Source organism: Raphanus sativus, chromosome 6 (assembly GCF_000801105.2).
Source record: "Raphanus sativus cultivar WK10039 chromosome 6, ASM80110v3, whole genome shotgun sequence".
Classification (NCBI taxonomy): domain Eukaryota; kingdom Viridiplantae; phylum Streptophyta; class Magnoliopsida; order Brassicales; family Brassicaceae; genus Raphanus; species Raphanus sativus.
The window spans coordinates 48,130,346-48,152,992 of record NC_079516.1 but is presented as its reverse complement, the minus strand read 5'-3'; the positions used below and the strand labels follow the sequence as shown (position 1 = coordinate 48,152,992).

The window sequence follows — 22,647 nt, the reverse complement described above, 5'->3', positions numbered from 1 at the left end:
CAAATGGAAAGTTCAACTCATCTGCAGTTTAAATTATCTAAGCAAAAGCACTTTAATTATTTGCAACAAGCATAATTCCTACATCACGTACCAACGCCTATATCAAAAAAAAAACATGGCCCATATAAGTGAAGCCCAGTATAAAGTGGGCCCGTTTACACGCTCCTCATATGCCTGCGCTTATATCAAAGGCACAAAGGAGTGAAAGCCCTTCACTGAGCAACCAACAACGGCTATATTCCCCTAAAAGATTTCAAACACTGCAAAAAAAAAAAATTCAAAAACCTATCTCCACCGAAGAAGAAAGGTATGGCGGAAACCAGAGTTGAGATCTCAGATCCAGAATCCGAGTTCTTTGCTTCGAAGCAAGAGACGGGAAACGAGTGGGAGCTTTTCAAGGAGAACGTCCGTCCTCTAAAGAGAGGACGCAATGTCCGTCTTCTCAACCACGCTCTCAAATCTCACACCGACCACCAGTTAAGAAAGACCCTCCTCGAGAAACGGAGGTAAAAAAAAAAAAGCTTTCAACTTTTCGCCATCTAATGTTCTCTGGGTTTGTAGTATCTAATCGTGTGTGCTCTGTTTCTTGTCCGTTGATTAGGAAGTTGATTGAGGATATCGATGAGTACGATGGTGATGACCCTCTCTCTCCATGGATCCAGTGAGTTCTTGGTTTCTTGAAAAAAAAAATTCAACTTTTATTGAAACAAAACCTGAGCTTTAATTTAATTTCAGGTGTATAAAATGGGTACAAGAGGCGTTTCCACCAGGAGGAGAGTGCTCGGGACTGTTAGTGATATACGAGCAATGCGTTCGCAAGTTCTGGCACTCTGAGCGTTACAAGGATGATCTTCGTTATCTCAAAGTTTGGTTGGAATATGTAAATCTTTCCCTCTCTCTTTTTTAGCTCCTTCAATGATCTTTCTTTGTATGAAAAGAGTACTAAACGAAAGTGGTAATCTGTTTTTTTTTTTTTTTTGGAAAGGCTGAGCATTGCGCTGATGCGGAAGTGATTTACAAGTTTTTAGAGGTTAATGAGATTGGAAAGACACACGCTTTGTACTACATTGCTTATGCTTTGCACATGGAGTTCAAGTCTAAGGTCAAAACGGCTAATGAGATATTCAATCTCGGAATCTCTAGGTGAATCTTTCTTCTTCCATTCTTTTGGTTCTTTATTTTCAGCAGCTTCTGTTGATGACATGGTTCTGATTCAAAAAAGTGTGAAACTTTTTGGTTGCAGAAATGCAAAGCCTGTGGAGAAGTTGAATGATGCTTACAAGAAATTCATGGTGAGAACTATGAGAAGACCCAAAACAGCTGATGAAGTAAGTTAAGCCTCTACTATATTTCTTTAATGCTCCTAAGGTTTTGCCACTTGATACTTAAAAATGTTTCCTTCCACACTACCAACAGGAACCTAAGGAGAATAATGACATGCCGTCAAGAAGCTTTGGCACTGTATTGTCTAGGGTAGATAATAATAATAACAGTAAGTTGCAATTACTTTTACCTTTTGAAATCACTGAAAGGTTTTTTCTTATAAGGCTCTCTTACATGACAATGATTTTATTTTTGTAGATACAGGAAGGCAAGCGTTAGGACCACAAGCCAAGAAACCAAAGCCAAATCAGTAAGGGATTTATGTTTTTTTTTTTCTCTCTTTTTAAAGCTTAAGCATATACAAACTTCATTGAGAGTCTAACTTATTGTTCCAACTCACTCACAATGATATGTGTGCAGCTCATCCAAAGCACCTTTATCTATCTACACAGACAATACACAAGGGAATCATCCAGATTCAGAAAAGTCAAAACCAGAGTATGGTTCTTGGCTAATGCTTGGAGGCAGAGCAGAGAGGAACAAAGAAAACAATTCATTGCCTGGAAAATGGAAAACATTCAAGGTTTTTGACTCTTCTCTAACCTCAAAAACAAAACTAACTGTTTACTTACATGCAAATATATATATATATAAATTCTTGTAGGTTCCTCAGAAACCCATTGTGAGAACTCCTGCAGCCTCTGCTTCTTCCTTTGAGGTTTTTGTGGACGAAGAAGAAGAAGAATGTACAGAGTAAGTTAGACAAAATACAGTTTTCGCAGCAAGGCAGAGATGTTTTGTTATTGACTTTTCTGATTGTGAAATTGCAGAGAGGTAGGAGAGAAGAGGAAGAGTGAAACTAACTCCTCATCATCGTCATCACAAGGTCTGCCGCTTAATGATGGCCGTGAGATTAAGAAGTAAGCATAAGCTCCTCTCTCTTCTTTGATTCGTTCACCAAACAATCATGCCTTGTGTATTATCTAATAATGTTTACTTTTTTTTTTATAAAAATTGTAGAGAGACAGAGCTGCTGCGACAGAACCCGTTAAGACATTTCCCACCCAACAGCTTCCTACGATGATAAATGTTATCATTATCTCTACCAACAAGCATAACAGACACGGCGGTCTTTCTGAGTTTGTGTTTTGAGCTTTTGTCTATAAAGCTCCTTTTTCTTATTTTCCTATTTGCGTTTGTGTACTGAGATTTATGTACCATGTTGAGCTTTCCGTGTGTTCTTGAAACTTATTTGAGTTTTTTTAATCTAATTGATTTAAGTTCGTTTCTTTAAATCTCCTCCTACTAAACCATTTGTAGTTCTTGCTGTCATGTTATGGAAGTCACCGGAAAACAACTAATTCATAGATTTAACCTTTTTAAATTTTTACAAATATTATTTAAACTATCTAAGATTGGTCAATTCGTAATTTTGATAACCATTAGGCTAATCAAACAGTGTATGTTTTTCCGGGAAGGTTTTATCCACATTAGAAAGTTTTATGTATGGAATATGCTGCACAACTCTTGGTTACGTATTTCACTAACTTGAATTTAGTTTTCCTACGAACTAGGTATGTTTTTGCTGTAGAGTACACACACACACACATACTCTACAAACCACCTCCTGAAAGTCCTGTTGTGTATTATTTAAAGAATCACTATGTGGCGACAACGTAAATTTGGCAACACTAGGCAAATGAGAGATTGTTTTTTTTAGAGTTTCATTGGAATAGATGCGTATGGGTACAAACTACAAAAGAATAATTTGATTGGGCACTGCTCCCAGAAAAAAACAACAGCTCAATGCTAGAAAAAAACGAGTTGGCCTTAAGCAGATGGCAGGGGGCATAATCAAAGCATTAATAGTCATTTAAATAAATGATTTGAAAACCAATGATGCGATTTAGAGATAGACTTTGAGTGGTAAACAAGGAAAAATGAGAAGAAAAAACCTCTTGGGGGAATTTTATTTGAAGTTAGTGGTAGGGGCATCATTTCATTTCATTGTCTACCCTTTAGGGCTTTTAAGGGGGCTCCTCTATGCCAATACTTTTTCTTTGCTACTTAACTAACATAACACCAGCACCACCACTCAATAGAGATTTTAATAAAATAAAAAGCAACGTATTACGTATATGAGTTATAATTTTTATTAAATTCTTTCATGTATATAAATATTTTACAAATCTAATTTGAGACTGACAAATTTGAGGTGAAAATATATGATCAGATCAGTAATAGTTGAATTTTTTTGTTTTGTTTCAAGATTGAATCTTGGCCGTATAAAATAAGGTGATGATGATGGTGATGTGTCACAAAATCAGGAAATAGCCCAATCAAAGCAACTAATCCCTGATTGGAGTAAACAATTAAAGATTACACATCTACTTTTTTTTTTTTTTTTTTTTTTTTTTTTTTTTTTTTTTTTAATTCCAATTTATATATTACTTAGCCTTGCAGGCTTACAGCGCAGATACAACTGATCACAAGCGATCAGGATCAAACCTAAAAAACAAAAGAACCAAACAGAAAGGTTAATGAAACACTTCAAACCACGTAGACAAAAAGGAGACAGTGGTTTGAAGGTTTCGCTGAGCTCTGGAAAGTGAATCCAGTTTGCTTCTGATGGTTAGCCTAATGTCAGCAATTAGTGACTGAGCAGAACGTGATACCGCCGAGTGAAGTCGAGTGTTACGCTCTTTCCAAATAGCATAGCAGGAGGCTTGAAAAGCCAGCTTCAAGATGAGGTTGACATTTCTGTCTGTGGTAGGGTCTTTCATCCATCTCAAACAATCTTCAAACGAGAGAGGTGGAGTGAGATGGGCTTTGGAGGAGAAGAAAGACCATACCTCTTTTGAGTAGTCACAATCAAAGAACAGATGTTGGCGATTCTCATCGAACATCGAGCAGAGAAGGCAGGAGGAAGGAACATCAAGACCCCATTCCCCCAGCCTGTCGCGTGTAGAGAGTCTGTTGAGGGAGATCAGCCATGTTATAAAGGCATGCTTGGGTATGGAACCAGAGAACCAAACAGATTTGTGCCAGTTAACAAGTGGTGGAGGTGGGAAAGCTGAGCTCCAGGTCGCGGCGGTGTTAAAAGATGTAGAAGGAGTGGCGGTTCCAATTTTCCAAAGATATAAGTCGTCCACTTCTGAGAGAGCGATGGGTTCAACTGGTGGTAGTGAGTCTCGTAGTAGGCAGATAATCGGGTTCCTACTACGAGACCTGTGCAACCACCAATTCCCGTCAATAATTCCATCAGCAACGGTTGCACCTAGATCAAGACCTGCAATTTGCGGCCCCAGAGGACCAGTCAGATCGATCAGTGCTCCATTTCCGGTCCAGTTGTCATGCCAAAACCGTGCTGTGATTCCGGAGCCAAGTTGACAGTAAACAAACCGACGAGCCAAGGGTCGCAGTTTGCAGAGCTGTTTCCAGATCCAGCTGCCTGAGTTTTCAGAGTCCAAAGTCCAGAAATCCTGATTGCCAATCAGGTGGCGCCTGATCCAAGAGACCCATAACGATCCAGAAGCGGTGAAGATAAGCCAAATCAGTTTTAAACCAAGAACTTGATTCCAAGGTTTTAGCTTCCTAAGTCCTAGTCCTCCACTAGACTTAGGAGAGCATACTGAATCCCAGCTTACTTTCGCCCCCCTAGCATCACCAGGAGTACCTTTCCACAAGAAAGAGTTACACATTTGTTCCAGCTTCTTGAGGCATTGGTTGGGCAGGATGAAGATCGTTGCCCAGAAAGAGATGACAGCATAAATCACAGATTTTAAGAGCACAAGCCTGCCCGCGAAGGAGAGATGTCTCACTGTCCATGAAGTAAACCTAGCTGACAGATTATCAAGCAGCGGTTGATAGTCCTGCTTCCTGAGCTTGCGTGTTGTGAGAGGTACTCCCAAGTACCTCACCGGTAGAGAGCCTTGTTTTAGGTGAAGTCTGGCAACAACATCCTGCACTAGCGTAGAGTTCCCACCATCGAAGAAGACTTCACTTTTGCTGAGGTTGATGCCTAGGCCTGAGACTTTTTTGAACTCTTCTAGGATTTCCAGAATGCCCACGAGAGAAGCTTCACTGCCGTCGAAGAAGATTAAGACGTCGTCAGCGAAGCTAAGGTGAGTGATGAGGGGAGCGTCGCATTGTGGGTGCAGTCCAAACTTTCCCTCAATAGCTCCTGCGTCCAGCTTCTTAGACAGAGTGTCCATAGCTAGCACGAAGAGAAGTGAGGAAATCGGATCACCCTGTCGAAGCCCTCGCTTTCCAGCAAAGCATCCCACCAATTCCCCGTTGAAGGCCACACTGAAGGTTGGAGTTGTAATACACTCCTTAATCCAGTTGAGGAACACGTCGGGGAGATCAAGGGCTCGTAGAGCATTGAGGACAAAGGACCAATGAAGGTTATCAAAGGCCTTTGTGAGATCAATTTTGAGGCAGCCACGAGTTAGGGGACCTCTTTTGTGAAATCCCGTGACGAGCTCTGATGCAAGTAGGACATTCTCGCATAGCAGCCTATCCTTTAAGAATCCCACCTGGTTCCTCTGTACCACATCAGAGACAAAGAGCTTGAGTTTCTTCTTGAGTAGAGATGCTATGACCTTGTAGACTGTGGTGCAGCAAGAGACTGGTCTGAATTTCCCAAGCTCATCCGCACCCTTTATCTTTGGGATCAAAGCGATTGTGGTTGAGTTGAACTTCCTCAGCATGCGTCCAGAGATGAAAAAATCCCGCACTGCACTGATGCAATCAGTCCCCACTATAGGCCACGCATCATGGAAGAATTCACTAGTGATCCCATCGGGACCCGGAGCTTTGTTCTTTGGGAGTTTTAGAAAAGTCTGCTGAATCTCTTCAGCACTTGGGATCTGGGAAAGCTGCGCAGCAAGAGCAGTAGAACACCTGAAGCTTTGAAGGGTTCTGAACTCCTCCACAGGCAGTGGAGTAATTCCTCCATCCTCAGTCCCAAGAAGAGAAGTGTAGAATGCGACAATCATATCCTTCAATTGGCGGATGTCTGCAATCTTATTACCAGAATGGTCTCTAAGGTAGCGAATGACATTCCATGAGTAGTGAGCGATGACAGCCTGGTGGAAGAACCTGGAGTTAGCATCCCCATCTTTGAGCCATCTGATCCTGGACTTGGCTTTGAAGAAGATTTCCTGAGCAGCTGCAAAGAATAGCCATTTGTCTCTGGCTTGCGTTTCCGCTTCAAAGAGCTCCTCATCAGGGTCAGAAAGGAGCTGAGCCTGGATCTCCTCCAGCTCAAGCAAGCATTCTTTAGTACGAGATTGAATGTTGCTAAAGCCCTGTCGGTTGAGTGATTTGCAGCAAGTCTTTGCATTCTTGAGTTTCTGACCAAGAGTGAAAAGCTTCGAGCCCACCATGACCTCAGTATCCCAAGCTTCCTGTAACTGAGACACAAATTCAGGGTGAGAGGAGATGAAAGAAAAATATTTAAATCCTTTTTTCCCCCTTTCTTGAGTAGGCTGAAGGGAGACAAGGCACGGCGAGTGATCTGAATCCTTAGGAGGATCAAAGACCGCCACTGAATCCTGAAACTCCACTAGCCATGCATCATTAACCAGAGCTCTGTCAAGTTTCCGAAGAATAGGGTCTTCTGGACGGCAGTTTGTCCAAGTAAAGAATGCCCCACGACTATTCAGGTCCACCAGAGAATTGGTTTCCATGCAGGATCTTAAAGCCTCCATCCCGTGCAGAGGAGGGTCATAAGGTTCAGCCGAATAGTGCTCTTGGGCATTGAGGATTTGATTGAGATCACCCATAAGAATCCACGGAGATGATGAAAGAGGAGAGGTGCGATTAAGAACTCCAATATCTCTCCAGAGATCGGCTCTCTGGGCTTCCGTATTATAAGCATAAATGAAGGCTGCCGTGTAAGAAGTACCGGAGGCAGGATCAGTTATGCCGCAAAGTATGTATTGAGCCGTTTTCTGGTAGACAATGAGGGAGATCTGAGGGTCCCAGACAACCCATATTCTACCTAATTCCGAGTGTTCATAGTTCCCTTCCCATCTCCAACCTGGGAAGGTCGAATGTATTATCCTAGCTGCATTTTCCTCCCGAGTTTTTGTTTCCAATACAGCCCCCACCAAGGGTTTATTTAATCTCAGCCAATCTCTCACACTGACTTGTCTTGAGCTACTATTTATTCCTCTGACATTCCATGAAAAGAGATCCATATATACAAAGGATGGAGGTGAGAGAGTTACTGAATCAAAGGACTTCCCCGAGAGGGAAGACTTCGAAACTTTGAGAATATTGAGTTGACCGCAAAAGTGGGGCTGGAGAGCTTAGCAGAGACCAGCTTCCTTTGCAATTTGCGAGCTTTTCGGGCTGTGGCCGGTGAGGGTTGAAAGCCATCAACCTCATCGTTGGGAACAAGAATATGTGCTTGCCCCAGAGGCAGAGAGGAGGTTGTGAGGACGAGGCGGCGCGAAGCCTCTGTTCTGTGACCTATAGATTTTTGTCGAGGCTGATGAGTTGTCGCTGTGTTACTCTGTGAAGAGACGCTGAGCTCGTGAGGAGAGTTCTCTTGAGGAGGAGTAGGATGCTGAGGGGAAGGTATTACAGTATCCACCTCCGAGACTGGAGACAGAGGAGGGTGAGCACTCCTTGGAGTCTTGGGAGGGATTCCTTGGGGCATTGGAGTGCGGGCGATCATCCTCGGGGCTGAAGCTGGAGGGAGTAAAGGTGGGACTGCAGGAGCAGGGTTGGCAGAAAGCAGAGGGTCCCGGACTCTGACCTCCTTTACAGCCGCACGTTGAGTATTGCTACCAACTTTCCGGTGTCGTCCTTTGTTGCTAACTGGGAGGGGGCAACAGTTTAGCATGTGGCCAAACTTTCCACAATTGCAGCACTGAGGCGGAAGGCGGGGGTACTTTGCATCAATCCGAACAGAGAAGCCTTGACTGTCTCGAACGATCACTGCTGCTGGAGGGGGAGCGTCGAGACCAATCTCAACTTTCACTTTGGTGTCTCCATAGTGAAAGGGAGGAAGTTTAGAGTGCTCTGTGTGAAGTGGCTCCCCTATGCCACTTGCTATTACACTGATTCCCTCGAGAGAGTAGAGCTGGAGGGGAACGTTTTGCAGAATAACCCAAGTCGGAGCAGAGACAAGTTCTTCCTCCTCAAGACTGCATCCTGGAGTCCAAGGATAGGCCGAAAGAGCGCAATTTGAGACCTGCCAATAGCCAACCTGCAAAATCCATTCCCTAGTAGGAACTGAAGGGACAAAGATGAGGCAAGCTGTAGGAGAAATGATCGTGACTGTGATATCACCGTTCTTTCCCCAAACCGGGTTCAAATCGGCGAAGATTCTATCCGGGTGGGGAACACGTCCATGAAACTTCGCCAGAATGTGGTCCTTCCATTCCTCCGAAGCTTTTAGGATAATCGAGTCGGGGGCTTCTACGACTGGTAGGCCATCAGAGAGAGAGATTGGAGTGGAGATTTTTTTAAGGTTTCTCAAGGAGTCCTTAAATCTCTGAGCGTAAGAAGGAGCTGAGGCGTTTGGTATCTCCGCCGGCACCGAGGATGGAGGAGTCGCGGTGGAAGGAGAGGAGGGGTCGCACAATGGAACGGCATCGTCATCGGGAGGATCCGGCGTCGAACTGGGTAGGGAAGGGAAATCCATGGAGGTTTAGAAAGGAAGAGGAGGGAGAAAGAGGAGATTCTCGACGAACGGCGTGAGGCCGTCGACGGTTTAAGCTGGAACCCTAAGGGGAAATTTGAAATCGCCCCCTTTGCTACAGTAGCTTTAGAGAGAGAGCGGCTTACTACTTTATCACACATCTACTACTTGATTATATATGCCCTTTAATTCAACAAATCTACATGAACCTTAAGCAAGGGTTAAGGGCCGAGATTAAATAAAAAAGGGATTTAAGGGTCAATATATCTACAGTTATCAAATTATTAAAAAAGAAATACAGTATTTTCTATACGTTAAAAGTCATTATCTCCACAAAATAAAACCTTTCTCCTCCCTTCATTAGCACTCTCTCCCCGCCGCAAACGCCGTAACGGGGATGTTCCCACCATAACGCCGTTGAATCTGAGCCCGTTTGCGCACGTGCCATAATCAAAAACAGGATCAAGTGAAATAATATCCCGTTTCTATGGCTCTGGAACCGTTGGGGCTGGGAGTGAACGTCGTTGACGGTGACGGTGACGTTAACGGCGGCGGTGGGGAGAATAATAATAATAACACAACCCCGTCTAACGAAGGCGGAGATGACGGCGTCAAGACGGCGAGGCTGCCGCGCTGGACGAGACAGGAGATTCTGGTGCTGATCCAGGGGAAGAGAGTGGCGGAGAACAGGGTCCGGCGAGGGAGAGCGGCGGGCATGGCGCTCGGGTCGGGTCAGATGGAGCCCAAGTGGGCCTCGGTGTCATCCTACTGCAGGCGTCACGGCGTGAACCGCGGGCCGGTCCAGTGCCGGAAGAGGTGGAGCAATCTCGCCGGAGACTACAAGAAGATCAAGGAGTGGGAGTCTCGGGTGAAGGAGGAGGCGGAGTCGTACTGGGTGATGAGGAACGATGTTCGTAGAGAGAGGAAGCTTCCTGGTTTCTTCGATAGAGAGGTTTACGATATCGTCGACGGCGGCGTGGTTCCTCCGGCGAATCCGGTTCTTTCGCTTGGTTTGGCTCCGGCGTCGATGGAGGAGGAGGAGGCGGCGAGGAGTGTGGAGAAGTTGTGTTCGGCTTCGGCGCATAAGTCACTTTGGGTAAAGATGAGATTGAACTCAAAACACTTTATATGTTCATTGTCGTGAAGTCATCAGTTGTAATAAAATTCGTTTTATGTGAAGATGTTATAGACAAGGAGAAGCAAGCAGCTAGTGGAGCAGAACAAGGTTTGTGTTTTGTCATTTTTTATATTCTAGCAAAGATTAGATTCGCTCGTGCTGGGGTTCGAACCTGTGACCCGGGAAGCTTCTGTATGGTCTTTAGTGCTTTGCAAAGAACAATATAGGATCTTATAAATGTTTAACTCTCTGTGTTTCTCATCTCCAAATTTGCTATGATCTATCCATTGTGTAAGACCTCTAAATTTTCTCTTGATTATGTGTTTATGTAGGAGAATTGTTTCATATTATAAAATGAATTAGCTGTGTCACCAAATTATAGTAACTAGGATCTTTTGGTTTATGTTGAATGCTCTACATTATCTTGTTTTTTCTCACCAAAAAGTTTGATTTTGGAATTGAAGGTGGAATGAAAGAGAGACATCCAGAGGAAGCAAAACCGGAAGCTGGATCAACATCTCAAGAAGAGAGAAAGCGTAAGCGAACATCTAGTGGTGAAGATAAAGAAGGAGAAGGAGAAGCGACAAAGAGCACGCAGAACCAATTGATAGAGATACTGGAAAGAAACGGACAGTTATTGGCGGCACAGCTTGAAGTTCAGAATACAAACTTAAAGCTAGACAGAGAGCAAAGAAAGATCATGATGCTAACTTAGTAGCTGTTCTCAACAAGCTCGCAGATGCTGTGGCAAAAATCGCAGATAAGTTATAGGTATAGTAATACTAATACATATATAAATATGTAAATTTCGTCGAATATTGGTTCAACTTTACTTCTCATTATTCTTCTTCTCTCTTTTTTGTTTTTTTATTTACCACCATTATTGATTGAATATCTATGCCACCACAATAGCTCTATACCAATCTATATAAACCTTGGGGGTGGGGTGGGGGTGGGGGTGGGGGGGGGGGATATAGTCAGTTCTGTCTTCATTTACCCTTTTCTGATTCAGACATCTTAAAAAACAAAACTAATAAGACATGGAGATTTATACTGTTCTAGGACATCAAATGTCTTTGTTCTGTCCTTTAACACTGATTCAAGCATGTTATATAAACATACGATTGTAGGACATCAATTGACTTTGTTTTATCTATAGCTTGAAAAAATACAGATCTGGAAATCAAACGAACCGGATCCAAAAATTAGTATCAATCCTAGTCAAATACTTGAACAAATCCAAAAGTTTAATATCCGAACAATCAGAACTTGAACCGAAATATTCTTAGTATTTAGAAGTATTTAAAATAATTACATATATAATGTATCAGTTATTTTTTAGATTTAGTAGACAAAAATATTCAAAAATGATTCAGAATATCAAATGAAAATATCCAAATAGCCAAAAAGACTCAAAACATCATACCAAATCAATTTTTGATATTTGGGCATATAATATTCAAGTCTATATGTTATATTATTTATTTATGAATTTTGAGGATTTAAATTATATTTAATTTTATGTAATTTAAATGGATATCCTAAATCTGAAAAGAATATCCAAATAGTCATCCCAATTTTACCATTTTCACTAATTCAAATGCCCCAATATAGTTTGATGATTTTGTTGCTTTAAACATGAATTTTTTTTTTGTTAACTTTAAAGTTTCATTATTTTTACTTCCCTTAATAAGTGGATTATATATTATTTACTCTCTATATTTAAAAAAATTATTTAATTAGATTTTAGTTAGTAATTATACATGCAGGCTTTCCAATGTATACATTTATAATAAAATATAATTTATATATACTTTAGATTTAATTTTGGAATTAAATTATTAACACATAATATAACATATTTATTTTATAAGAAATTCGTTTGTATTTATTTTAGTTTGTTTTATTAATAAATTCTCTTAATTAGATTTAGGCTATTTTGACAATATTCAGTAAATCTGGCTGAAAATATAAGTTTCGTATAGACTTTATTGAAAAGCTGATTATGCCCAAGCTATAACTGATTAGTTCAGGGAAAATAACATCATCGTATATAAACATCATTCTAACGACTATTTAACTTTTAAAGTTACTTTTTAGATAAATATTTAATAAACGATTTTTTTGATGTTCTTTGTTACACTAAGATTGTCAACCGATTTTCGGAATCAAGTGATTGAAAACTATGTTTATCAATGCATAAATCAGGTTTATATATTCTTCGACTCAAAACCTTTTGGTAATCAAAACTAATGAAAAGTTAATCAGGCCACTAGTATATGAAGTAGACTGAATTGAAGCCGTATCCAACATACCACATTAGTAACATACCAAAAAAGGGGATATCTGATACTAAAAAGGGGATGTAAATTAAAAATTAGCTCCAAAATTACGTTGAATATCTTACGATTATCCATTATGCTAAGACATTTTGATTAATTTCGGTGTCAATCTGGTGTAATAAAGGACAAAGTAGCAGCCTCATGATAGCCGCCGCAGACCACGAAAAAAGCGTACGGTAATCCTTTACTCGTAGGAGTAAAACAAATAACTGAATGACACTCGAGTCAAAAACGTTGGATCGTGAGACATATAAATGGTAAGGAAAAAAAACACACACATGTTATATCTTTTCACAGTTTCATTACTCCCATACGTCGCGCTGACCTAGTTTACGTTACTCGGATCGCTGACGTGTACGGTCTAGATTAAACTGAAATCAACTAGATTCTCCTCGTCGTTATTATATTTAACGACTAATCTCTCTCTCTCTTGTATCGTCATTATTTTTTGTTCACAATCTCTCAAGCTCGTCGGCGTCGGGAGAAAAAAAAAATCTCAAAATTGGATCTGGATTTGAAAAAAAAAAGAAAAGAAAAAGCGAATAGATTTAAAATCTCCGATCGAGAATTTGAATTGGGAAGCTTTTTGAAAATTCTTAACTTTGAAATCTCCGTTCTTTTTTTGAATCACGGATTAAAACCCTAATTTCAGTTATTGAGATCGTATTCGAATGGGGAAAGATGAGGATTTGATTGTGTTGGCGGCGGGTGTAGAGGATGGAAAGATCGGGGTGCTGCTTCTGGTAACGCTTCGATTGAAGAAGTTAAGGGAGACGGCGGAGACGTCGATGGTGGTGGCGCTGTGACCGGAGGAAGAGGAGGAGGATTTGACGGCAATTCTAGGGTTTGGACAATGAGTGATTTGGTGAATAAGTATCCAGGGTACCGTGGATACGCGAACTCGGGATTGTCGAATTTCGCATGGGCGCAGGCTGTGCAGAACAAACCGCTGAGTGAAGGTTTGGGGAGGGAGTATGAAACGAGAGAGAGTGATAAGATTGTGATTGAAGACAGTGATGATGAGAAAGAGGAAGGAGAGTTGGAGGAAGGGGAGATTGATTTGGACTCTACTGCTACAAGAGTTGAGATGGATACTGAATCTCTTGTTGTTGTTGCTGATAAAGTGGAAGATGATGATAGGGTTCAGAAGGAGAGGGATTTAGAGACCAAAGTGAAACTCATCCGTGATGTGTTGGAGAGTACCTCGTTGGTCCAAGCACAGATGTAAGTCCGTGACGATGATGACGAAAAAAAATAAAACCCTTCTGGTGTAGTTGATTGATTGTGTGTTTTATGTTTTGTTTCAGAGCATTTGAAGGAGTGTGTTCCAGACTTTTGGGGGCTTTAGAGTCTTTGAGAGAGCTGGTTTCTGATAATGATGATTTTCCCAAGAGGGATACTTTGATGCAACTTTCATTTGCTTCTCTTCAGACCATTAACTCTGTATGGCTGCTCAAGATCTCTTGTACTTGAATGCTCTGTTCTTGATTCTAATCTCTTTATCAATTTTTTTCAGGTGTTTACCTCCATGAACAATATGTCTAAGGAGCTTAATAAGGACACTATGTCAAGGTTCTTTCTAAAAAAACTTTGATTGAACATGTGGGAATTGTTGGATTGCTAACTTTTTTTCTTTTTTTTTTGGAATTCTTGTACAGATTGCTATCTCTGGTAAATGACAATTGTTCCAGGTTTCTCTCTTCTAACCAGAGAACTGAGGTGTGTTCTCTCGGCTTCACTTGTCTCAAACCTTGAGAAACGTGTGCCTTCGTTCTTACATAAGTATCTGTCCTGGTTTTGCAGATAGAAGCCATGAATCAAAATTTAAGACGTTCTGCTATTTCACTTAACGTTGGAGCAAGTAGTGAGGAGAATGTTAATCGAATGACTCAGACAAGTAATGGTGATTCGTTTCTTGCAAAAAATCTGTCTACAGAAGGTACGCGTAGGGGAGCCTTCTACGCAAGGAGCAGGCTGCCTCTGCTAGACCTTCATAAGGACCATGATGCAGACAGCCTTCCATCGCCTACAAGGGAAACGACACCAAGTTTACCCGTAAATGGTCGCCATATGATGGTTAGACCAGGTTTCCCCTTTGGTAAAGAGGGCCAAACGACTGAAGGTGCCAAAGTACATCATCCATATGAGAGTGAGGCCCTTAAAGCAGTTTCGAATTACCAGAAAAAGTTTGGCGTTAATTCAACATTTAAAACGGATGACCTTCCAAGCCCAACACCGTCAGGAGAACCTAATGACAGCAATGGAGGCATTGGTGGTGAGGTTTCTAGTTCTGTTGTTGCCAGTACAAAGCCGGGGACTTTCATGACTTATGGGCAAGACGTTCCTCTACCCTCCAGTTTTAGTTCTAGAAGCATGCCTGTTGCAAATACTGTACCTAGCACTGCTCACCACATCCTTCGTCCATTTATGGTACGTCTGCACCAACTGGTGCAACTCAAAAGTTCTTGCATCTGATCAGACAGTGAAACCTTCTGCAAAGAGTCGAAGATCCAAGACTACGGCTTGCGAAACCTGATGTGCCAGCGTAACCATTAGTCCTAAGTAGAGCCTTCTGCAGACTTGGTGAACCAAAGAAAGCAAAAAGCCACCAGTGAACTTTTTAATTGATGGGCCTGCATGGAAAAAGAAAAAAGAGTGGAATATAGATGCGCAAAAGGTTACTGGTATTGGTGGCTGGCTAGAAGATAGAGAATCATCAGGGCACCAAAAACTGGAATCCAAGCCCAGGCTGATTGAGACCGGAATAACATCTAATGGCAACAAGTGTTAATGCCGACGAATACTGTCTCTGTGATCAGGAAGTACCGACGACTGCTTCAACTGAAGCACTGTCGTCTCTTTTGAAGGAATTTGTAGAAAATCCTACAATGCTTCAGAATCTGCCAAATCCTGCAATGCTTCTGAATATCTTTAAAATGGGACAAAGGCAAACGGTACCGAAAAAGCTCCTCAGAAGCCAATGGATCCAAGAAGAGCAGCACAACTTCCTGGCTCTTCCGTACCACCGGTGGTAGCTCCACCAGTTTAGTAAACCTGCATCGAATGCTTTAGCTGCTAATTCTTCACCAGCCAGGAGCGCCTAAGGACGAATCTGTAAGCATTCGCATGAAACCACGTGATCCTCGCCGAATCTTGCTTGGTATGTACTCTTCAAAGAGCAGACTCTTGGTAGAGAAACAGTCCACAAGTGAATGACTCCTCAACTCTCTCTGAAGGGTAAGACAGAAGTGTTAGAAAACACCTTCCAGCTTGTTCCACGGCAAAATATTAGCCTGAATGGTACCAGCAACATGAGAATGTCTGGTGAACCTGTCAGAGGAAAGACGCCTGATATTTCAGCTCACTTCACCAAGAAAAATGTTACTGACAAACCATTAGCAATTACACATTCAGTAGACCTTAAGACAGACAAAGATCAGGAGGAGAACGTGTCAGTTTCAGCAGCATCAGTAACGGCTGCAGCAGGTCCTACTCGTTCTATGAACAGTTGGGGAGATGTGGAGCACCTGTTTGAAGGATATGATGACAAGCAGAGAGTGCTATCCAAAAGAGAGAACTCGAAGGTTAGAGGAACAGAAGAAAATGTTTGGATCAAAAAAGCTCTCTCTTGTCTTAGATTTTAGACCACACCCTTCTCAACTCAGCTAAGGTTTGTTATTTTTCTCCCTTCTAGTTTGCTTACTTCTCTTACATTCTTTCTGAAGTTGGCTATTTCTCGTTTTTAGTTTCATGAGGTTGAAACCGCCCATGAGGCGATGTTGAGGAAGAAGGAAGAACAAGATCGTGACAAACCATATAGACATCTTTTTCGTTTCCCCCACATGGGAATGTGGACTAAACTGAGAACGGGGATTTGGAATTTTTTGGAGAAGGTGAGCCAGTGAACAATATTTCATGCTGTTAAGCTCTGTGTGCAAGACTTGGTTGTAACTTTTTACTGTGAGTTTCAGGCTAGCAAGCTGTACGAGTTACATCTTTAACACTATGGGAAACAAACTGTATGCTACAGAGATGGCCAAACGCTTGATCCAGAAGGGGTTCTCTTTAATGGGCGAGTCATATCAAAAGGAGATGATGGGACCTCTTGATGAGATGAACGAAGTACCCAAGAGCAAAAGATTTAGAAGGAGTTATGGGCATGGAATCGTCTGTTGTGATCATAGACGACTCTGTCCGAGTGTGGCCTCATAACAAAAATGAACTTAATAGTTGTTGAAAGGTATCATCTAACGCACTATGGCTAACATGTGACTGTGTTTTTTATTTACTGTAATAATGTTTGTCTTGTGTTGCAGATATACTTATTTCCCCTTGCAGTAGACGGCAGTTTGGGCTTCTTGGTCCTTCTCTTCTTGAGGTAGATTTCGATGAGCGACCTGAGGAAGGCACATTGGCATCTACATTAGCGGTCTGCCCTCTGTTTTTATACACCTTGTAATGTCAGTTTCAGGTTTTAGCATCATGACCTAGTTTCACTGTGCAGGTTATTGAGAGAATACATAAAATTTTCTTCTCTCACACTTCACTAGACGAAGCAGATGTGAGGAATATTTAGCTTCCGAGCAACGAAAGATCTTGGCTGGTTGTCGGATTGTGTTTAGTCGGATATTTCCAGTGGGTGAAGCCAACCCGCAGTTGCATCCCTTGTGGCAGACTGCTGAGCAGTTTGGTGCTGTCTGCACAACACAGGCTGATGAACATATTACTCATGTTGTCACAAACTCTCTCGGAACTGACAAGGTAAAAGGCAGCCTGCAAAATTTTATTGAAACTGATGGGTCCATTTGCAGATTCTGAATGTGTTTTGTTTAAGCAGGTGAACTGGGCACTAAGCAAGGGTAAATTTGTTGTTCATCCTGGCTGGTAAGAGTCCCCTTTATAAAGATTTGTAAAACCGTAATTTTGTATTTTCTTGTTTGGTAATAGTTATCAATCGTGTCCGAGTGCAGGGTGGAAGCATCAGCGTTTCTGTACCAAGAGAGCAAACGAAAGCAATTTTGCCATCAAACCTTAAATACCAAAATGCATTTCCCGCCTGCTAAATATCATCATCCCCCACCATATCATCCAATTTGTTATGGCCTGAAAACCCAATAGGTCATATCGGTTTATTAGGCAAAGGCCCGGTGGGTACACATATGCATTCATTTGCCCCAGCAAGTGGCAGTTTTCATTAAAATGCGGGGGAGGGGGGTGGGGAGATTTAACAAAACCGAAACTTCAACTTGTGTCTACTAACTTTGGGGGGTGGGGGGAGGGTGAAGGGGAAATGATCAGTCTCTGGTTATGAAAAATATTAAACCAGAGAGACCCAGTAGAAAAGTGATGATGGGTCAGGATCATGTTCAATTTTGGTCCTCCCCTGTTGAATGTTGTTGATTCATGACGAGTCAGGTTCGGTTGTTGTGCTATGTATGCTCTTGTGGGAAGCAAACGTGACAAAAGACAACGGACAATAAAATGCTTAGTTAAATGACTGAAAGAAAGCTTTGATACCTCCTACTTATTAATCTCCAGAATTAAATGTGGTGGAGAAATCAAATTCATCTAGACAAGTCAATCACGTTAAAGTATTACTTGACCAACAGGTTACTGGTAATAGATCAATGATATACTGGTTCTTGTGATGAGTTACTTAGAAGAAAGCAAAAATGCTAACTTTTAAGAGCCTAGAAAAGACACCCATTCTCTCCAACGTTATGCACAACTCGGGTTTAGGTTCTATTATACGAGTCATCTATGACTATGGGAATCAGCTTATCAACTAAGAAAATTCGGTAAAAATCTTAAATATATGTATATCAAGGTTAAACTCTCCTCTGCTCCACGGGTTATCTTAATATTTCTGATAAGAACTAAGAAGAATGTCAAGGTTAAGCTCCTTTTGACCTTGAGAAAGAAAGGAAAGAGATCAACATCATTGTAAGACAACGTTAAATTTTAATATAATAACTAGATTAGGACCCGCCCTAAAAGGCGGAAATTAATTTGTCAAATTTCAATTAATAATATATGGTATATATAACATGTGTATATAATATTATATATATTTGTGTAACATTTATATATATATATATATATATATATATATATATACATATTAGACATATATATAATATTCTATTAAATATATATAGAATTTAATAGTGTTATAATTTGTGTTGTACTTGTTATTAGTTTGTATTTAATCTTCTTTCATTTTTAGTATAATAGTTTGCCTTGTCACACATTTTACCTTTTAACTTATACACATAGTTATGCCCTTTTTCAAAAAAAAAACTTATACACATAGTCTAATATATAAATAAACATTTTTAAAAAATCTACTGACCATATGCCACCATTATTTGGTTGTTTGAACAAAAAAAATCATGTTCTTGCATAACTGTGTATGTTGTGATATGTAGGTGAAGAGTAAATATATGGAAGTAAAGTTAGTGATACGAACATGAGCCTATGTTGGTCTATGCCACAATTATTTGGTTTTTGGAAGATCAATGAGCATAAACATACACGGTCTTTGTATGCTTACATTGTAAATGAGTCGGATATTTTTTCTCTTATGTCTGGAATGATATGGAACTCGTTGATTTAAGAGTGGTTCAGTTTTATATGATCTAATTATATTAAGAGATTAATCAAAAGTATTATAAAGTGTTACTGGTTAGGTTTAACTAATCTATGTTGGTTAAGATTTGGTTTAATTTAAGTTGGTAGGTTGCATTATATAGGAGACATGATATATTCTAGCAACCACTATGAAAGAGTCCAAAATTTAAATGAGAACTTCAAATAGTAGATAATCCCTAAATTAATAGATTAGATTGGACAAATTTGCCTTTTTTGACATGTCCAATCGGGTGATACGATCGGCTCAATGAGAAATGTATCTAATGCTACATAGTGGATACGATCGGTTTAATGAAAAATGCATTTGATGCTACATAGTGGATTATCCTGAAAACGTACCACATTGTCTAATCCGAATTTGAAAGATCTTCCGATTAATGTCATATAATGGATCGATCTATTACATCTCATCATATTTATCATTTGCGTCAAAACCAAAGTCCAAATTGATTAATCAGTGATAATTTAGTTTCCAGCGTGAATATAGTTAAACTCTCAAAAATTACCACTAGCCTACAAAGTTCAGTGTGAATGTGAATCTGCATATAAAAGATAACAATATCGATCTGTCCATCCTAAAAGACTGACACATGATGATGTTGCAAGTTTTGTTGGGGAGAGTCTAGGTCTACCAATCTGGCAACAATAATGTGTATAAGCTTTGTTAAGAATGATTTCATGATCAAGACCACATAAGTTTCGGTTTCCAATAAAAAGATCTAAATAAGAGATTGTTGATTATACATTTTCAAAAGTCATTTCAAAACTAATTTTTATCTGTGTTTTAAATCTTATAGTTTGATTCGGTTTCACTGAGTTAAAATTTTAACTAATTATGTTTTGGAGATGTAAAAAGATCTAAATAAGAGATTGTTGATTAATTATACATTTTCAAAAGTCATTTCAAAACTAATTTTTATTTGTGTTTTTAATCTTATAGTTTGATTCGGTTTCACTGAGTTAAAATTTTAACTAATTATGTTTTGGAGATGTGTCATCTGGACATATTTTATCCATCATTGATTCTTAGTTGACTGTTAATCAATGAAGTTCTCTTTGGAGAATAGAAACCTAACAAGAGCTTGAGTACAATACTAAAAGTCATCTATAAAGAAAAATTCTTGTAGGCACCATTTACAGTTGTTGTTTCTCTTTTTTTTTTTGTATTCGTACATTGGACTAATGTCTTCATTTAACAAATACATAAAGTTGGTGTTCTATTTAGTAAAGGGGGTATCATTCTAAGTGGATTTGGATGTTGTAGCTTATCATTAAAATAGGAACAAGGGATAGCAAAGGCGATTAGGGTTTCACCACCCTTTCGCCGCCGTTGATTTCGCCTCACGCGTATCAACGAGAAGCTTCTTCCCCCTCCTTTCCTTCCACTCTTTCCATGGCGCCGCTCGTAGAAGGTCCTGCTTCCCTTCCACGCCCTCCCTCAGATCCACCAGATTCGAGTTTGAAGGTTGCTCTCCCGTCAAATCCTCCGGATCCGCCGGTTCCTCCTGATCCTCCGCCTGATACTCTATCTTTCACGGATTTCCTTCAGTTGTACGATCTATGGGCCACAGCTACCTTTAAGTTCTCAGATCCAGAGCTATGTTTGATGATTTCATATGAACTGGTTTCGTTGGATCTGAGTTTTTCTGTGGTAGTTCCCACTGTGTCGGTTGCATTTCAATATGTGGCCTTTGTTGGCACTTCTGTGGTCGATGTGTGCTCCCTTACTGCAGTATGCAGGCGTTGTTCATTTACTGCAGTATGCAGGTTTACTTCCACCTTTGCTCTAATGGCTTTTGCAATGATAAGGTATTCTCTCCTCTCCTGGCAGCTTGGAGTGAAAGTTCTTAAATTGTGTATCCTTCCAGCAAATCTGGTTTGTTTGGGCAGTAATTGCCCTTCTTTCTCCTTTAAGGAGTGTTTCTTCATCCCACATATATCACTTGTTATTAGTGAAATTGTTACAGGGAGCATTGTTTTGAAGATGCTTCTGTTTGAAGCAGAAGCGAAGATGTTTATCATCTCTCGTTTAGATGGTGTCAACTGTCTGACCTCTTTGACCATGGAGGTTTTCATTCCTCCCCTTTATTGTTTCGAACAAGATTGTCAACTTGAAGAAGTCTTCTTGTTTGACTGCCTACCTTCGGAGACAACGGTGGTTGAACTTGTGATATCACCTTTATCTTTAAGCTTTTATTTGAGTACTTGTTTAAGCTTTCTCAATTGCTTGTCCAGTGTATTGGTCTTTGATTTGGTTTGTTTGGTTCCATGTAACCCTATTGTATCCTCCATTGATGGAGTTGAACTCTTTTAAGTTTCAATGAAAGCTGTTTGATCAAAAAAAAAGCTTATCATTAAAATAATCAAATATATAGAGGACCATCTTGTCGATATATATTTTCATACGAAAAGAAAAAAGAAAAGAAGAGAGGGAGGGGACAAAAGGTACAAAATTGGTTGAAACCAAATGAGAAGTGGGTGTGATAGGCATGCGGCTCTTTGATTGATTTCCATTCCCCACCACAATCATATACACACTTTTGCACCATTCCCCGAACCCTAATAAAACACGCTTTTGTTACTGTTGGAGAACATAAACACATATTATTGATTTCCTAATTTGTTGATGAACTTTTCTTCCAAAGTTTCAGACCCTTTTCAATATGACCTAACTAACAGTCTTTTTTACGTAAGTTCCAATTTTAGCTTATTTATTATACTAGAAAAGTGATGTGTGGTAGGATTGAAAGCAGCAACTTTTAACATATATATGGGTATTATTTTCTTTATCTATGTGATTTACTGTTTATTATAAACTTGAACTATATTACCAGAGGTCATTAGCTTAGCCGAAACAATCCTGACCACTGTGTCAAAGGTCTAGTTCAAGTGATTGCTGAGATAAAATTAATATTACACACTGAGGAGAATACGGGTTTCGGCTCTAAACTCTTGATATTCAAAAAAAGAATTGAACCATATTATGGTCATATAAAACTATAAAACAAAATTTCGTACTGTGAACAAATATACTCAACCTGCTGGAACACAACGTCACTTTAAATGAAGTAAACAATAATGTTATAATTGGTCAAAGTCGAATTCAATAAAGCTAAGATAGCACCAATTAACGTCGGTAATTAGGAAAGTTCAAAGCCAAGACACCTTGAGAATGAAGGTAGAAAATGCAACAAAAGTTTGACTACTAAAATCGGTCGGGACATATTGATTTGGTCCCCATCACGTTTTGATTTGGTGAGGTAAGCTAGACCAGGAGATTGAACACATATCTTCTTTTTCTTAGATGTACCATCCCACCAAAACTTTGTGAGCGTCAACTAGATACTTTTACAAAGAGTCAAAGACTTATAATTAGTGTCGGTCTAACAGTTGAATGTGATGCCCTAAACGACATTTTCATTTGCTTATGCTCCAGACCGGATCTGTTGCAGTGAATTGTTATCCATTCTTAAAGGATGCGGTTCAATTTGCAAATGGATGATGGATGAGAGAAGTTAAGACTTAAGAGGGTGGGGATGGGCCATCAACACTGTTCT

General features: G+C 40.1%; 4 protein-coding genes across 4 annotated transcripts; all 4 read left to right on the top strand.

The window, feature by feature from the left end:
• Positions 1 to 198: 198 nt before the first annotated feature.
• LOC108807203 (mitotic spindle checkpoint protein BUBR1) lies at positions 199 to 2,611 on the top strand. The gene is made up of 11 exons (XM_018579458.2): positions 199 to 506; positions 602 to 661; positions 736 to 880; positions 986 to 1,143; positions 1,244 to 1,328; positions 1,417 to 1,492; positions 1,582 to 1,633; positions 1,744 to 1,906; positions 1,988 to 2,076; positions 2,154 to 2,243; positions 2,344 to 2,611. The coding sequence occupies exons 1-11, from the start codon at positions 310 to 312 to the stop codon at positions 2,405 to 2,407; spliced, it is 1,179 nt and encodes a 392-aa protein (XP_018434960.1). The 5' UTR covers positions 199 to 309; the 3' UTR covers positions 2,408 to 2,611.
• Positions 2,612 to 9,225: 6,614 nt separating this feature from the next.
• LOC108806302 (trihelix transcription factor ASR3) lies at positions 9,226 to 11,014 on the top strand. Its single transcript, XM_056987507.1, is given in 4 exon segments — positions 9,226 to 10,072; positions 10,156 to 10,205; positions 10,562 to 10,786; positions 10,789 to 11,014. Coding segments are annotated over 4 exon segments (960 nt in total). The 5' UTR covers positions 9,226 to 9,467; the 3' UTR covers positions 10,869 to 11,014.
• A 1,684-nt stretch (positions 11,015 to 12,698) lies between these two features.
• On the top strand, positions 12,699 to 17,962 carry LOC108812812 (RNA polymerase II C-terminal domain phosphatase-like 3). Its single transcript, XM_018585180.2, is given in 32 exon segments — positions 12,699 to 13,663; positions 13,747 to 13,882; positions 13,956 to 14,011; positions 14,098 to 14,158; positions 14,243 to 14,843; positions 14,846 to 14,896; positions 14,899 to 14,945; positions 14,947 to 14,974; positions 14,977 to 14,997; positions 15,000 to 15,061; positions 15,063 to 15,212; positions 15,214 to 15,397; positions 15,400 to 15,485; positions 15,487 to 15,519; positions 15,521 to 15,601; positions 15,603 to 15,668; positions 15,670 to 15,998; positions 16,000 to 16,078; positions 16,080 to 16,109; positions 16,186 to 16,332; positions 16,411 to 16,437; positions 16,439 to 16,478; positions 16,481 to 16,540; positions 16,543 to 16,652; positions 16,654 to 16,679; positions 16,756 to 16,768; positions 16,770 to 16,868; positions 16,944 to 17,007; positions 17,010 to 17,200; positions 17,277 to 17,323; positions 17,410 to 17,437; positions 17,439 to 17,962. Coding segments are annotated over 32 exon segments (3,360 nt in total). The 5' UTR covers positions 12,699 to 13,292; the 3' UTR covers positions 17,475 to 17,962.
• A 2,362-nt stretch (positions 17,963 to 20,324) lies between these two features.
• Positions 20,325 to 21,430, top strand: LOC130495920 (uncharacterized). Its single transcript, XM_056987535.1, has 2 exons — positions 20,325 to 20,899; positions 21,058 to 21,430. Exons 1-2 carry the CDS (start codon positions 20,484 to 20,486, stop codon positions 21,086 to 21,088), a joined length of 447 nt encoding a protein of 148 aa, XP_056843515.1. The 5' UTR covers positions 20,325 to 20,483; the 3' UTR covers positions 21,089 to 21,430.
• The last annotated feature ends 1,217 nt before the right edge of the window (positions 21,431 to 22,647 follow it).